The sequence below is a fragment of the Pezoporus wallicus genome, unplaced genomic scaffold (assembly GCF_028554395.1).
Source record: "Pezoporus wallicus isolate ANWC-B61680 ecotype Strahan unplaced genomic scaffold, APGP_CSIRO_Pwel_v1 contig_2721, whole genome shotgun sequence".
In the NCBI taxonomy this organism is placed as follows: domain Eukaryota; kingdom Metazoa; phylum Chordata; class Aves; order Psittaciformes; family Psittacidae; genus Pezoporus; species Pezoporus wallicus.
In genome coordinates, this window is record NW_026642515.1 from 955,623 (window position 1) to 971,894 (window position 16,272).

Genomic DNA, 16,272 nt, shown 5'->3' on the forward strand with positions numbered 1-16,272 from the left:
TCTGGGAACGTTGAGATGGGCTTCTGATGGGCTGATGGTTCCTGCGGTGCGCCTGGGGGTGGCTGGGGCAGGGTTGTACTGAGTGCCTCCATCTGTCTCTGGCTCCCTGTGCTCCCTTGGGGTGAGCAGGGGAGCATTCATCACATAACCTAACAAGCTTGCACAATTTTCTGACAAGGAGAATATCCCCAGGTTAAAGTTTTATACCAGGTATATTTCATGATGCATTTAAATGCTTACTGTAGCCCATAAATAGATGGAGTTTAATATGTAATGACTGTCCACTACAGTGACAGTTTGTCTCAAGTCTAGCTGCTGCCAGGGACAAGGATATTGTCTGAATTGTTGTTCATCTTCTATAGGTAACTGTTCTGATTGTATAAGACACAGTGTATTTTTAAAGGACTTTAAAAAGTTTTATAAACATCAGTCAAAGTAATCATACCATCTGAGAGACAGGCAAGTGTTATTGTTCTATTTTACAAGCAGAAAAGCTGAGAAAAAGGTGATACTAAATTATCAGAGTAGATCAGAAATCTGAGGTTTTGGACCAGTTTTTCAACCAGTGTGGAAAGCAGGGAGCCTGATTCAAAATTTTTCTTTTAGGTACCCACACACAAAAGCCAGTGCCTGTGATTGAACTTGATACTGAAATGTTAGGACAGTCTAGCAGACAACACAACGAAAAGCAGATTTCAGCAAATTTTAGTTCAGTAGCTGAACATGGGTAATGTTCATTAATCTGTAATGTTCCAGAAATCTATGAGGGAAGTCTGATAACCTGTTAAAAAGTAGCTATACTGACATACATTATTTTTCTTTCACGTTTTGCAGGTCATTGCAAGTGTGTTAAGGAACTTGTCGTGGCGAGCAGATGTAAACAGCAAGAAGACTCTAAGAGAAGTTGGAAGTGTGAAAGCATTGATGGAATGTGCTTTAGAAGTTAAGAAGGTACCCTGTATAAATGATTGAGATAAATTTTTGAGAGATGGCATTTGTTTTACAGAAACCGCAAATATGTTCTGTTTTTATAAAAGCAGTTTGTCACATATATGGGGTGGTTTAGGTAGCTTGCTTCGAAAAAAGAGAGTTGCTTTGACTTAACGTAGCAGCAAAGCACCATGTAGCAATGACATCTCAAAACTACTAGGAGTTCTTTAATGAGGGTTGACAGCTTTTGCTCTTCAGTTGCATGAGCTCTGCTGTTCAGACAGACTTTTTTATAATTTTGCAATTTAATAAAACCTCTTTTGAGTTACTGAATAGGTAACTATCACTCCTGTAATCTTCTAGATGTATCTTTGGTATCCAGACAGGATTATATTCAATTCGAGAGTCTCCTGCCAGCTAGTTTTCAAGCCATTTTTACCATTATGGCTGCTAACAAGTATTGTGTCACAGATTTCTGAAAACTCTGGAGCAAGAAATACCAATATGTGTGCACTGCTGCCTGCACACATAGATTATCAGCCCACAACACAGAAATTGGAACACACGTAACACCTTGAAGCTAACTTACGTACTTATGAGAGCCTGTGATCAATAGCTGAAAACTTCTCTAATTCTACCATTTTGTTACTTTCCTAGGAATCCACCCTAAAAAGTGTTCTGAGTGCCTTATGGAATTTATCAGCACACTGTACTGGGAACAAAGCTGATATATGTGCTGTTGATGGTGCTCTTGCATTTCTAGTTAGCACACTGACATACCGGAGCCAAACAAACACTTTAGCTATCATAGAAAGCGGAGGAGGAATATTAAGAAATGTTTCTAGCTTAATTGCTACTAATGAGGACCACAGGTGGGTATGCTTTTTTTTTTCTCTGAAAATCTTAGCAGTTCCACATGCATATTTAGTAGACAGTTTCTAAGACTTGAGTCTTATTATGAATGCATGTATTAAGTATAGTAATCAGGTACAGATAATTCTAAATGCATTTGATAAGGCAAGTATTTATTTCATCTGCATAACAAGAATATGCAGACATATTAATACCTGCTGCTTGTTGATGAGGAACTGTACTAAAAGCTAACTATTCATATTTATAATAGGATTTGATTAGCATTCAGATGAAAGCTAGAGGAAATATGAGATAAGTTTGCACTGGAGAATTCATGATTATACTTTCTAAGAGGAAAACTTGCCTCTAGTGTAATAGATTGTTGTTTTGCTTTCTCTCTTACCCTTCTGAAATGCCACTTACTGATGTTTGTTTCCAATTACTCAACAACAGGCAAATCCTGCGGGAGAACAGCTGCTTACAAACATTGTTACAACATTTGAAGTCACATAGTTTAACAATAGTCAGTAATGCATGTGGAACCTTGTGGAATCTTTCTGCAAGGAATGCAAAAGATCAGGAGGCACTGTGGGACATGGGAGCTGTAAGCATGCTGAAGAATCTCATTCACTCCAAGCACAAAATGATAGCCATGGGTAGTGCTGCAGCATTAAGAAATCTCATGGCAAACAGGCCAGCAAAATATAAGGATGCCAACATTATGTCTCCAGGATCAAGCTTACCATCTCTTCATGTCAGAAAACAAAAGGCACTGGAAGCAGAATTAGATGCTCAGCATTTATCAGAGACTTTTGACAACATAGATAATTTAAGCCCAAAAGCATCTCACCGTAATAAGCAGAGACATAAGCAAAATATATACAGTGAGTATGTCTTGGACTCAAGTCGGAATGATGATGGTATATACAGATCAGAGAGTTTTAATGCTGGTAATGTGTCTGTACTTTCAGCATATTTAAATACTGCAGTATTGCCCGGCTCCTCCTCTTCCAGTAGAGGAAACACAGAAAATTCTCGTTCTGAGAAAGACAGAAGTCTTGACAGGGAACGAGCAGTAGGCTTAAATACCTATCATCCAGCTCCAGAGAATGCTGGGAATTCCTCTAAGAGAATGGGAATGCAGATTTCTATTGCTACAGCTCAGATCACCAAAGTTATGGAAGACGTAACAAGTGTGCATATTCCACAAGAAGACAAAAGTTCTGTTTCCACTTCTGAAATGCACTGTTTGACAGAAGATAGAAATGCCCAGAGGAGATCAACCACTGCCCATACTCACTCAAATACATACTTCCCTAAATCTGAGAATTCAAACAGGACATGTCCTGTGCCTTATACAAAAATGGAATACAAGAGAGCTTCAAATGATAGTTTAAATAGTGTCAGCAGTAGTGATGGCTATGGTAAAAGAGGCCAAATGAAACCTTCTGTTGAATCTTACTCTGAAGATGATGAAAGTAAATTTTGTAGTTATGGTAAATATCCAGCTGACCTGGCACATAAGATTCATAGTGCAAATCATATGGATGACAATGATGGAGAGCTAGACACTCCTATTAATTACAGTCTTAAATACTCAGATGAACAGTTGAATTCTGGAAGGCAGAGTCCCTCTCAGAATGAAAGATGGACAAGGCCTAAACATATAGTAGACGATGAAATGAAGCAAAATGAACAAAGGCAGTCAAGGAGCCAAAATGCAGCCTACCCTGTGTACACTGAAAGTGGAGATGATAAACACATGAAATATCAGTCACCTTTTGGACAGCAGGAGTGTGTTTCTTCCTTTAGGTCAAGAGGATCCAGTGGTTCAGATCAGAACAGAGTAGGCTCAACTCTTGGAATAAGTCAGAAAGTAAACCAGTCTTTGTGTCAGGTGGATGATTATGATGATGATAAACCAACCAATTACAGTGAACGTTATTCTGAGGAAGAGCAACATGAAGAGGAAGACAGACCAACTGATTACAGCATACAGTACAATGAAGAGGAACATCATGTCGATCAGCCTATTGATTATAGTTTAAAATACTCAACAGAAGTTCCTTCTTCCCAGAAGCCATCTTTTACTTTTCCAAAGACTTCTTCAGTGCAGCACAGTAAAACTGACCATATTTCCTCAAGCAGTGGGAGCACATCAGCCCCCTCAGCTGGCTCAAAGAGACAGAACCAGCTTCACCCAAATTCTGCACAGAGCAGAGGTGGTCATGCACAAAAGACTGGCTCCTGTAAAACTCCCTCTATTAATCAGGAAACTATACAAACCTACTGTGTGGAAGATACCCCAATATGTTTTTCAAGGTGTAGCTCTTTGTCGTCTTTGTCATCAGCTGAAGATGAAATAGGACGTAATCAATCCACACATGTGACAGAAGCTAGTAACACGTTACAAATATCAGAACTGAAGGAAAACAGTGGGGCTTTATCTACAGACGGTGCAGTAAATGAAAGCACATCAACATCACAAAACATCAGAACAAAATCTGGTAGACTTCAGAATTCCAGTTTGTCTCCTTCTGACTCCACTAGACATAAAGTTGTTGAATTTTCTTCAGGTGCCAAATCTCCCTCAAAGAGTGGTGCACAGACTCCTAAAAGCCCACCAGAACATTATGTGCAGGAAACACCACTCATGTTCAGCAGATGCACTTCTGTAAGTTCCCTTGATAGCTTTGAAAGCCGTTCAATTGCTAGTTCGGTTCAAAGTGAGCCTTGCAGTGGAATAGTAAGTGGTATTATAAGTCCCAGCGATCTTCCAGACAGCCCTGGACAAACAATGCCTCCAAGCAGAAGTAAAACACCACCCCCTGCTCAAGGAGTTCAAGGGAAAAGAGATGTAGCTAAAGGCAAAATACCTAGTGCAGAAAAGAGAGACCCTGGTCCTAGACAGGCAGCTGTAAATGCAGCTGTTCAAAGAGTTCAGGTACTGCCAGATGCTGATACACTATTACATTTTGCTACAGAAAGCACACCAGACGGCTTTTCTTGCTCTTCTAGTCTGAGTGCTCTGAGTCTTGATGAGCCGTTTATACAGAAAGATGCAGAGCTAAGAATAATGCCTCCAGTTCATGAAAATGAGCATGGAAATGAAGCAGAACTTGAACAGTCAGACGATACAAAGGATAGTCAAGAGGAGAAATCAGAGAAGCCTGTAGAGACAGAAAAAGACATTCTGGATGATTCTGATGATGATATTGAAATACTGGAAGCATGTATTATTTCTGCAATGCCAACAAAGTCTTCACGTAAAGCCAAAAAGCCTTCTCAAGCGTCTGCTCCAAAAATACCTCCTCCTGTAGCCAGAAAGCCCAGCCAGTTGCCAGTTTACAAACTTTTGCCTTCACAAAGCAGACTGCAGTCCCAAAAGCATGTGAGTTTCACACCAGGAGATGATATGCCACGGGTATATTGTGTTGAGGGCACACCAATAAACTTTTCAACAGCTACATCTCTGAGTGATCTCACAATAGAATCACCCCCGAGTGAGTTGGCCAATGCAGACAATGTGGGTACAGGAGTGGAGCCTGGGGAATTTGAAAAGCGAGACACCATTCCTACAGAAGGTAGAAGTACTGATGATTGTCAGACAGCAAAAATTTCAGTCGTGACTTCCCCAGGCCTGGATGATGACAAAACAGAAGAGGGTGATATTCTGGCTGAGTGCATTAACTCAGCTATGCCAAAAGGAAAAAGTCACAAACCTTTCAGAGTGAAGAAGATAATGGATCAAATTCAACAGGCGTCTTCATCTCTAAGTAATAAAAGCCAACCAGAAGGTGAGAAAAAGAAGCCAACATCACCAGTAAAGCCTGTACCCCAAAATGATGAATACAGAGCACGTATAAGAAAAACCACAGAGCCTAAAAACAGTATTAATAATGAAAGAAGCTATCCAGAGAACAGAGACACAAAGAAACAGAATCTTAAAAATAATGCAAGAGATTTTAATGACAAATTGCCAAATAATGAAGAGCGTGTAAGAGGAAGCTTTTCATTTGATTCCCCTCATCATTACACACCTATTGAGGGAACTCCTTACTGTTTTTCACGGAATGATTCTCTAAGTTCTTTAGATTTTGATGATGATGATGTTGACCTTTCAAGGGAGAAGGCAGAATTAAGAAAAGGAAAAGAAACAAAGGAAACAGAAACTAAAGACTGCACTAATCCAGAACAGTCTTCAAATCAGCAGCCAAGTAACAGAACACATGTTTGTCAAAAAAATGCAACAGGCAGAAGCCAGGCCAAAACTTTCTCTCAGTCAGCTAAAGAGATTCCAGACAGAGGAGCAGCTACAGATGAGAAAATGCAGGATTTTGCTATTGAAAACACGCCTGTTTGTTTTTCTCGCAATTCATCTCTTAGTTCCCTCAGTGATATTGATCAAGAAAACAATAACAACAAAGAAGGGCAACCTGTAAAATCTACTGAGACTCCTAATTCACAGATGGAATCAAATAGACCACTGACTTCTGGTTATGCACCTAAATCATTTCATGTGGAAGATACTCCTGTATGTTTCTCTAGGAACAGCTCTCTGAGTTCTCTTAGTATTGACTCAGAAGATGACCTTTTGCAGGAATGCATAAGTTCTGCTATGCCTAAAAAGAAAAAACCTTCAAGAATTAAGATTGAAAGTGAAAAAAATAATTCCAGAAATGCAGGTAATGTACTGGCAGAAGATTTAACACTGGATTTGAGAGAGATACAGAGGCTGGATTCAGAACATGGTTTCTCACCTGATTCAGAGAACTTTGATTGGAAAGCTATACAAGAAGGTGCAAATTCTATCGTTAGTAGCTTGCATCAAGCTGCGGCTGCTGCATCGCTGTCTAGACAAGCTTCATCAGACTCTGATTCTATCCTTTCATTAAAATCTGGTATTTCTCTAGGGTCACCATTTCATCTTACCCCAGACCAAGAAGAAAAACCTTTCACTAGTAACAAAGGTCCGAGAATTCTTAAGCCAGGAGAAAAGAGTACGCTGGAGTCTAAAAAAGCAGAATCCGAAAGTAGGGGAATCAAAGGAGGGAAGAAAGTGTATAAAAGTGTAATTACAGGAAAAGCTCACTCAAGTTCAGAAGTTTCAAGCCAGTTGAAGCAACCACAACAGACAAGTGTGCCTTCAATTTCACGTGGTAGGACAATGATTCATATTCCAGGAGTTCGAAATAGTTCTTCAAGTACTAGTCCTGTTTCCAAAAAAGGTCCCGCACTCAAAAACACCAACTCCAAGAGTCCCGGTGAAGGCCAAGGTTTGACTAGTTCTCCAAGAGGAGTCAAGTCATCAGTGAAACCTGAGCCAGCTCCTGTAACTAGGCAGCCATCAGGGTTGACCCAGGGCGGGTCAAGTAAAGGACCTTCTCGATCAGGATCTAGAGATTCTACTCCTTCTAGACCTCAACAGCAGCCATTAAGTAGGCCTCTGCAGTCTCCAGGCCGAAACTCTATTTCCCCAGGAAGAAATGGTATAAGTCCTCCCAACAAACTGTCACAGTTGCCAAGGACATCATCTCCTAGCACAGCTTCCACTAAATCTTCAAGCTCAAGTAGAATGTCATATACATCACCAGGCAGGCAGATGAGCCAGCAAAACCTTACAAAACAAACTGCCTTACCTAAGAGTACCAGTAGCATTCCACGAAGTGAGTCCACTTCAAAGGGGTTAAACCAAGCTCTCAACAGTGGAGGATCAAACAAAAAGACTGACTTATCCAGAATATCATCTACAAAGTCAAGTGGAAGTGAATCTGACAGATCCGAGAGACCTGTTCTTGTTCGTCAGTCAACTTTTATTAAAGAAGCTCCAAGCCCGACTCTGAGGCGGAAATTAGAAGAGTCAGCTTCTTTTGAATCTCTGTCTCCTTCCAGGCCAGATTCTCCCACAAGGTCCCAGCTACAGACCCCAGTTTTAAGTCCATCTCTTCCTGATATGTCTTCATCCACTCATGCAACTGCCCAGGCTAGTGGTTGGCGAAAATTACCCCCTAATATGAGCCCTTCTACAGAATATGATGGGAGACAAGCAAAACGTCATGATATAGCTCGTTCTCATTCTGAGAGTCCATCTAGATTGTTGATCAGTAGGTCAGGAACGTGGAAGCGTGAGCATAGTAAGCATTCCTCATCACTTCCTCGTGTAAGCACTTGGCGAAGAACAGGAAGTTCCTCCTCAATTTTGTCAGCTTCTTCAGAATCCAGTGAAAAGGCAAAAAGTGAAGATGAAAAGCAACATGTAAGTTCTCTTTCTGGACACAAGCAATGTAAAGAAAGCCAAGCACCAACAAAAGGTACTTGGAGAAAAATAAAAGAAAGTGAAATTCCTCAGATAATGAATGATCCTCAGCATTCTTTCTCAGGTGCCACAAGTGGCTCTGATTCCAAAAGTCTTATCTATCAGATGGCACCAGCTGTCTCTAAGACTGAGGATGTGTGGGTAAGGATAGAGGACTGCCCAATTAACAATCCTCGATCTGGAAGGTCCCCAACCGGAAATACTCCTCCTGTTATTGACAGTGTTTTGGAGAAAGGGGGTGTGAGTTGTAAAGATTCTAAAGAGATTCAAGAAAAACAAACCCCAGGGAATGGAGCTGTTCCAGTTCGTACCATTGGTTTAGAAAACCGTCTGAACTCTTTCTTTCAGATGGATAGTCCCGATAAAGGCACTGAAACAAAGCCTCTGCCGAATAATCCTGTTCCTACACTAGAAAATAATGAAAGTACTGTAAGTGAGCGTACACCATTCAGCTCCAGTAGCTCAAGCAAACATAGCTCTCCCATCGGTACTGTTGCAGCAAGAGTGACTCCTTTCAACTACAATCCAAGCCGCAGGAAGAGTAGTGTGGACAACAGTTCTGCTCGGCCATCACAAATACCAACACCCGTAAATAACAGCACAAAGAAACGTGACTCCAAGTCTGAAAATCCAGACTCAAGTGGAACTCAGAGTCCTAAACGTCACTCTGGCTCTTACCTGGTAACTTCTGTTTAAGTGCAACAAAAAATAAAACTGATGTATTATATACAGCAGCTATTTAGAAGTTTTGTTTCAAATGAAACTTTAAAACAATGGGGATTGATTTTTTTTTGTTGTTCTTATTTGTTGTAAATAGGTTTGATTCTTGTTAGAGAGTCCTTGTTCTGGAAGCCATATCTGATAGTATACTTTGTCTTCACTGGTGATATTTTGGAGGAATACCTGGTTGACAGTTTGGAATAAACCTGCTATCACAAGTGTCTTTGTACAGTATGTTTAACATGTATTTAATTAGCATCACATAATCCTTTAAATATTGCTTGCCATTGAAATCATGGAACATTGCAGATAGAGTTGATACAGTCATACTGCTGCATTGCTTTGTCAATCATTTTTAGATTGCAGACTGGCTAAAGTACATCAGGGAAGAATTGGTATTATTTATGCAAAAAAAGTATATTCAGTTTTAGTATTTGTGAGTCCATCTAACCCAATATTAATCATGTGGCTGTGAAATTCACAGTAATATGGTTTCTGCTGAACAAGCTCTCCCAGCCTGCTTTTCTGCATGAATGGAACTGATGGTTTATTTTCTGAAGTAATGATTAACATTTCTGTGGTCACATAATGTGCATAGCTAGTTATGGTGTCACTATTTACACTCTCTTTGTGCTCTGGAAAAGAAAAATTAAAAAAAAAAAAAAAAAAGGAAAAATGCGTAACTGTAAAAAAATTATTTTACCTGAATCCTGAATTAGATTTTATCTTAAAGTAGGTAGAAACTTTTTGCTATGCTGTAACTTGTATATTCTGGTATTTGAGATGAGATGGCTGCTCTTTTATTAATGAGACATGGGGGTGATGTCTCAACAGAGACTAAAATGAACATTTCAGAATAAATTATTACTGTATGTAAATTGTGTGTGTTACTTATACATTACATAAATACACAGTATTTTGAGATTTCAGGATATACTGTGTTGTATAATGCACTTACACTTAAGGCCTGATAGAGCAGAATCTTGCATCTCCAATATTTGTTTCTCCTTATCACTGACAAATGGCTGTTGTAGGATCTTAGCTACAGGATCAGGCCCTAAGTCTTCTGTAATATATTTGTAATTGAGACAGTTTCACACATCTCAGGTGCATAACAAGGCTAAAGGCAGGGTGTTTCCAGTAGCCAAGCGGTATAGTTGTTTTCATGACTGCAAGCCTGAAACAATACTGTATGTATGAAAACAATATTTGTGAAATGAAAGATTTTTAAAATTTGGGGATATCATGTAGAATGTGTAATAGTGACTATAGAATTAATTTTTTGAGCTCTTTGTGCTTTTTTTAAAATTTATTTATTTTTTAAAAATTATGAAGGGGAAAATACTGCTAGAATCCCATGGAAGCAAGAAATTTGTTACCATAGTAGAAAACCAGGACATTTGCTTCCTCAAGCCTTTTTGATGGGAATATGGTTTGTGCTAGGACAGTGCCGAAAAGACAGATTTCTGCTTCAGAAATACAAATACAGTCTGAATTCAGATGGGAATTGGTTTAAAGTAGAAACATGAGAGAATAAAACATGGATCATTCTGTGCATGATGGAACAAACCACAGAACACTCTTGTCAGTTTTGTTGTATCTCAAATGGACTATTCTAAAGTTAGCATTCTAAATAATTGATACTGAGGATTCAGAATACCATGAAATAGAGCAATTTACCTTTAGGGTAGCTTTAACAGAGTTTCAGAGTGTATCAGATCTGTGGCTTCTGTAGTTCATCTGATATTGAAATGAATCAACTTTATCTTGAATTCACCATAGGATATACACTGCTGAATTAAGATACTACTAGCAGCCAGAAGTCAATTTAGATAAAAGCCAATACCAAAAATACGTCTTTATGAGAAGTGGTATCTTATGTGCTCTTGTGCTTTGCTTCCTTTCAGATTTGCTTAGAGACATGCCATGTTTCTACATCATGTGATGAAATCTGTTAATAAGCAGCACTTCTCATGTTATCATCTGAAATATTTTGTATACGGCATCTTCACAAAACTTCCATTATTAGTGTCCTCTTAAAGATGAAAATGAGACAGATTGCATGATGTATTCAAAGTCAGAACTTCCTATTAGAGAAGAATATAGAACTCCATCCTTGAGTTTAAAATGTAAGAACATTTTTCTTAAAAATAATGTGATTTTTTTTTTTTTTTGCCTTTAACTGCTAATATGAAGATATACCACATAATCCAGCTTTACATCTGAGTCCTGTCAATGTAAGAATTTAAAGGTAATCTCAGTAAAGAAATTCTGATTTCATTTTTGTAACTGAGGGGATTAGAGGAAGATGAGGTAAACCAATAATTGTATGTGTATCAAACACCAAAATGTCTTTGAAAATTGTAGTGGCTTCTCTAGATAGCCTTGGAGATACTTCATGATCATTATAATTGGGGAGTTTCTCTTAATATCCTTGTAAGTAACCTGCATTTGTAGCAAAGACAGATGAGAAAAACTTCTCAACTATAAGGGTAGTGATACACTAAAATATGCTTCCCATGGGAGTTGTTGAATTTCCATTATAGAAGTTCCTTAGAACTTCTTGAAGAGGTTTATGAAACATCTCATAGGGATGGACTGTAGAGATGGGCTTCGGTGATCCTTTGAAATCCCTTCCAGATCTACGTTTCTGTGATGCTTTTATCTGAAATACTAAGTACCCACTAAGAGCCTTTTAGAATCTTCTAGGACATTGATGATGTTTGATTTATGTTAGTGATGGGGATATAAAGTTATATTCTAAGTTTAACCATAAAAACAGATCCCGGAAATACAAAATAAGTTTTAAAAAAGAAAAATCTCTGTAATTATGTTTGGGCTTGGATTTTGTTAATGCTGTCTAGACTCACGATTTGATTTGTGCTGCTAAACATTTATTCTGGGTTCCTTGGTTTTATTTTTATGAAGATGCCACAGAGGGTGGCATCTTCATGAAAGTAAGAGGACATTATGTCAATGCAGAACAAAGTAAAACAAGGAGCCAAAGAATCTAAGACTCACTTTACTGTTCTGGGGTGCACTGCCTTTCTACAGATTTTGGTGGAACCTTTGTGACTTGTGCTCGCATCTTTAGTTGTCTCCCTGAATTAGCTTACCATATCCAGAACCTATCAAACTTGTATTTTAAAAATAGATTATACTGAACGTACATTCATAAAGCATGTTTCAGACTTAAAGCTTTGTCCTCTTGATGTGAGTAGCAAAATGTGATCTCCCCATAAACTGTGATTCATTTACTTTTAAAAACGTACATTCATTTCAGTTCCTTGCAGTGTGCCACAGTTAAGATTATTACTCAATTTCTGTGAAAGCTCTTCTGAGTATTGCGGACTTTAAAGGGGATCTAATCTATTTCTGTTTTTCATATGCAGTTATCTATCCAAGACTGTTTTTCCCTGAAAGCTTAAAAATAATTCTCAAAACTCTTACCAGAGGTGACAACTTAAAATTTGAAAGCCTTACCAGGATTTCTTGATTAGATTGGAATATTGTTTCAAGCAGGACTTGGCTGCACGGTACAAGTATAGTTTATGCTATAAGCTTCAGTAAATATAATTCACTTAATTAGTAATAATTTTAGTTAATATAAATACAACAGTATTCTTCAGCACAGACAAGTGATGGCTTTAGGAAGTTATTTGTTGTGTCTTGGGTAAACAGAGATAGAAAGAAAAGAGACAGTTTTGGAGACTCAGCCATATTGTCCCAGGGATGTACTTTCCAGTAAATAGCATAAACTGCACAGGAGAGACTATCTTGTCCGTAAATTAATGAGGTTTTATTCTGAGAGTATACCAATAGACCACAAAACCGCAAAACCTGTGATTGATGATCTGATAGCTGAATTTTTGGATGGTTGGTTGGTGTACTTCCTGTCTGTCTCAGAAATTGAGATTACCAAGAAGGTAACAGTGTATTAGCTTCCTCATTTTTCTTAAGGATAAAAATCAATGAATCTAGATCTAGAATCGAAGAAATGGCATGTGCCATGGAAAGTTTTCGCATCCTCCTGGCTGTGAATCCTCGCTGACCTGTCAGTGGACTAGCTAACCTTTACCTAACAGAATTGATAAGTGCTGCATTTAGTATGCTGAATTTGCTCTATGCAGGGTTGGTCAAATGCCACCTGACCCAACAGAAAAGAAAATACACAGCTAGGGCTGGTAGAAAGAGGTTGGGATCATTTCCTTTATGGATGGTCAGTGGGTTGGATGAAGCCATTACATGGCATTTTAAGCCAATATGCCACATTTCAGACCTTCACCCTTTTTTGAGACAGCAAAAGCAAATTAAAGTTGGGGTCTTTTTACTCTTAACTATTGCTCAACTAATGGGCCCTGGTGCTTTGCATTTGTCTCCTTTATGTTTGGGTAGTTCTGACAACTGACTTCAGAAGTATTACAACAGTCTGCAGTTTGTGCTTGTGGAAAAGTATTGATTCATCAAAAATATCCAAAGAGCCTATCTTTCTACCATAAAACTGTAAACTTCTAGGTGACAATCTTTAAATTTGTGATACTAAACTCAATGCAGTAAATAACTTCCAGTAAAAAGATTTGCTGCAACTAGTTTTTTGGAAGAGGCTTGAAGAAGGAAAGAACACCTCCCTTCCTTAATGAAGACAGTGCTACTTGTAGGGATGATCTGGAAAATGTTTAGGTGGACTCTTACAAGCTCTACTATTCTTTTGTTACTAGGTGCCTCCCAGACTGACTTACCTAGCTTTTATTAAGTAGTATGAACAGTCATAAGAGCATCACTAACAGTCACATGTAGACTTCCACCTAAACACAACTTTGTATCTCTGCTGTAATGCCTTGCAAAGTCACATCAACCTGACACCTTTGTTACTGATAAAATGCGTGATTTGGATGAAGCTGTGAATCAGAAGTGAAGCATCCATTAATGTGAAGCATCCATTAATATGAAGCATGAATTCCTTCACATGCTTAAAACTTGGAGAACTTCCTTCATACCAAATCACACAAATGTATTCACTCTCTGGTTCCACAGCCATCTCCTTTGCACTTTTAACTGGAAGAGACACCCACATTTTTTATTTTTCAAGTCGCGTGTAGAAATACGATTCCTGCTTCATAGTTTTCTATATGCAGAATAATGCTGTATCTGTAAATGTGTTTATAGAGAATGTTACGTAGTTGAGTTTTTAGTCAGAACGGTAAATTAACTGGTTACATGTTGTGTTTGGGTACATACTGGAAGTGCAGGGGAATTTGGTGTGGTGCAGAAAAGGTGAAGAGTTCACAACAGTAGGTGTGAACTGACACCATGCAGGTGTCAGTTAACATGTGATGCCAAGATTAATATATAGAGTATGTATATATACCCAGGTTTTCTGGTGTCAACTTAGTTTACCAGATGTGCTGGTTTTACTTACACTAAGACTGGGTAATGCCTCCCTAGCGTAGTTTTGCAACTTAACCTTTCTTAGAAAATTTCCACGTAGTTACAGGCTTATGTATTTTACGGATTTCTACCACTTCCAGATTTCATTAAATTACTCTAATTTTGCTGTTGTGAAAACATCCTTTGCTTGAGTGGCTGTGGAATTTCAAGGGGGTAATCAGGAAGACATAGAGGGAGCTTGTTTACTCAGTAAAATACATTTCTATTCAGACCTCTAAGCCATACATACAGGCAGTATCTCTAATGTCCTACTGTTTTTTGGGATTTAACATGAATAAAACTTGTGCTCATTCTTTGCAAGTACTTAAATTGTCTAAGATCAGATGAATTTTCCTGTAAATGTTGTTTCTCTTGAACAAACTCAGCCCACATTTAGCTTTCCTTCAGTTTTGTTGTTCACTTCTGCCTGAGATGCATTACTGTTTATATTCTAACTCTGTAATTAATTTCTTCAAATATTCTAATGTATTTTGTTTCACAGTATACTTACTCTGAATTTAGTCTTGCTATGCATAAATTATTACTTGCAGTGTTATATAAAATTTCCTCCTGATTGCACCTTGTCAGAGTGGAATTGTTTTCTTGGCTATTACTGAAAGTTAATTGTCTGTTTGTGTATTAGAAATACAATTTCATTTAGAAAGGAAGTTGCTGTTAAGACACTTCAGCAAGAATTCAGCGTATCAGAACAAATGCTCTAAAAATCCATGCGGTTTCATTTTGGTAGTGGTCACATTTCAGGCAAGTACAAAGCTGAGAGACGTGTGGTTCAAAAGCTGAGCATCCTGTTTCCGTGTTTCCTTTTAGAGCAAACTGCAAACTATCCCAATGCAGTCCAGTTCCAAAATCTGTTACTTGTAAGAGGTTCACAAGACGGCTTGTTTCATTATGACTTGTAAGCACAGCAACTGAGGCAATTCTGAAGTCTGCCTTTTCCATAATGAATACATTCTTTAGTCCCTAGTTAGAGGCTACTAAGGGACCTAGATTGATTAATTCCCAACACACACAAACATATGTATACGTGCATATTTTGCAGTCATGTTCACTTCAGGCTTTAACACAGCTAGAAGCATTTAAAAAAAACAAAACAACTCTGTTGCTGAGTTACAGAGATCCTTTGTTTCCTAGTATTTATAGCTCTCTGTGTCATATTTGAGATGAGTTCTAATTTCAGGACTGATTAGCTGGTACCTTATTTTTGAAGTGTTCTGCAGAAAGATGCACTTAAGCCTTAATTTATATGCAGAAAAGGAAATCCCCTTGCTAGCAAATCAAACATTTTTATTTATTAAAGAAAAAGCATTACTACTGTCACCTGCAGCATAAAATCAGTAGGGATCATAAAAATGATGAGATTTTGAGTGATTACATTTAATTAAAACGAAGGTAGATCATGCCTGATTTTCTCCCTTCTAACAATGCTCTGTATAAAGAGTAAATTGGCAGGGGGGAAAGAGAGTTTTGAAACACTGTAACACAGAATTCAGATTTGCTTGTGCATCTCACCACATTTAGAATGAAGTAGCTATGGAAGAGCAGGATGGTAGACATAACAAGACATAATACAAATAGTGAGAAAACCTCCCTTTTTTTTTTAATCTTTTGTTGTTGACATTTTCTACTGTGTCATGAAAGGGAGTTGGCATATTTTTTTTTTCTTACTAGAATTGAGAAGTTGAACCACCATGACCGATTATTTGACGTATTTTACATATTTTAAGTGTCATGGTTTAACCCCAGCCAGCAGCTCAGCCCCATACTCTGTTCATTCATTCCACACCCCCAGCGCAATGGGGGAGAGAACTGGAAAAGTAAAAGTGAGGGAATCCATGGGTTTAGATAGACTTTAATAGGAAAGTAAGAAAATAATAACAGTGATGCCAGTAGTGATAATTAGAAACCACAAAACAGGTGATGCACACAAAACAAGCAACTGCTCGCCACTCACCAACTGATGCCCAGCCAGTTCTGAGCAGCAGCCACAACCACCTTTTCCCCCCAGA

General features: G+C 38.3%; 1 protein-coding gene across 10 annotated transcripts in view; it reads left to right on the forward strand.

The window, feature by feature from the left end:
* APC (APC regulator of WNT signaling pathway) overlaps nt 1-9,036 on the forward strand; it is an 83,720-nt gene extending 74,684 nt beyond the window's left edge. For 9 of the 10 annotated variants that reach the window (XM_057430866.1, XM_057430871.1, XM_057430868.1 and 6 more), the window contains 3 exons: nt 835-951; nt 1,588-1,802; nt 2,236-9,036. In XM_057430866.1, coding sequence (XP_057286849.1) covers nt 835-951; nt 1,588-1,802; nt 2,236-8,794 — 6,891 coding nt within the window. In that variant the 3' untranslated portion in view covers nt 8,795-9,036. The remainder of the gene's footprint in view (nt 1-834; nt 952-1,587; nt 1,803-2,235) is intronic. The other variant, XM_057430875.1, reaches the window with a different exon arrangement.
* The last annotated feature ends 7,236 nt before the right edge of the window (nt 9,037-16,272 follow it).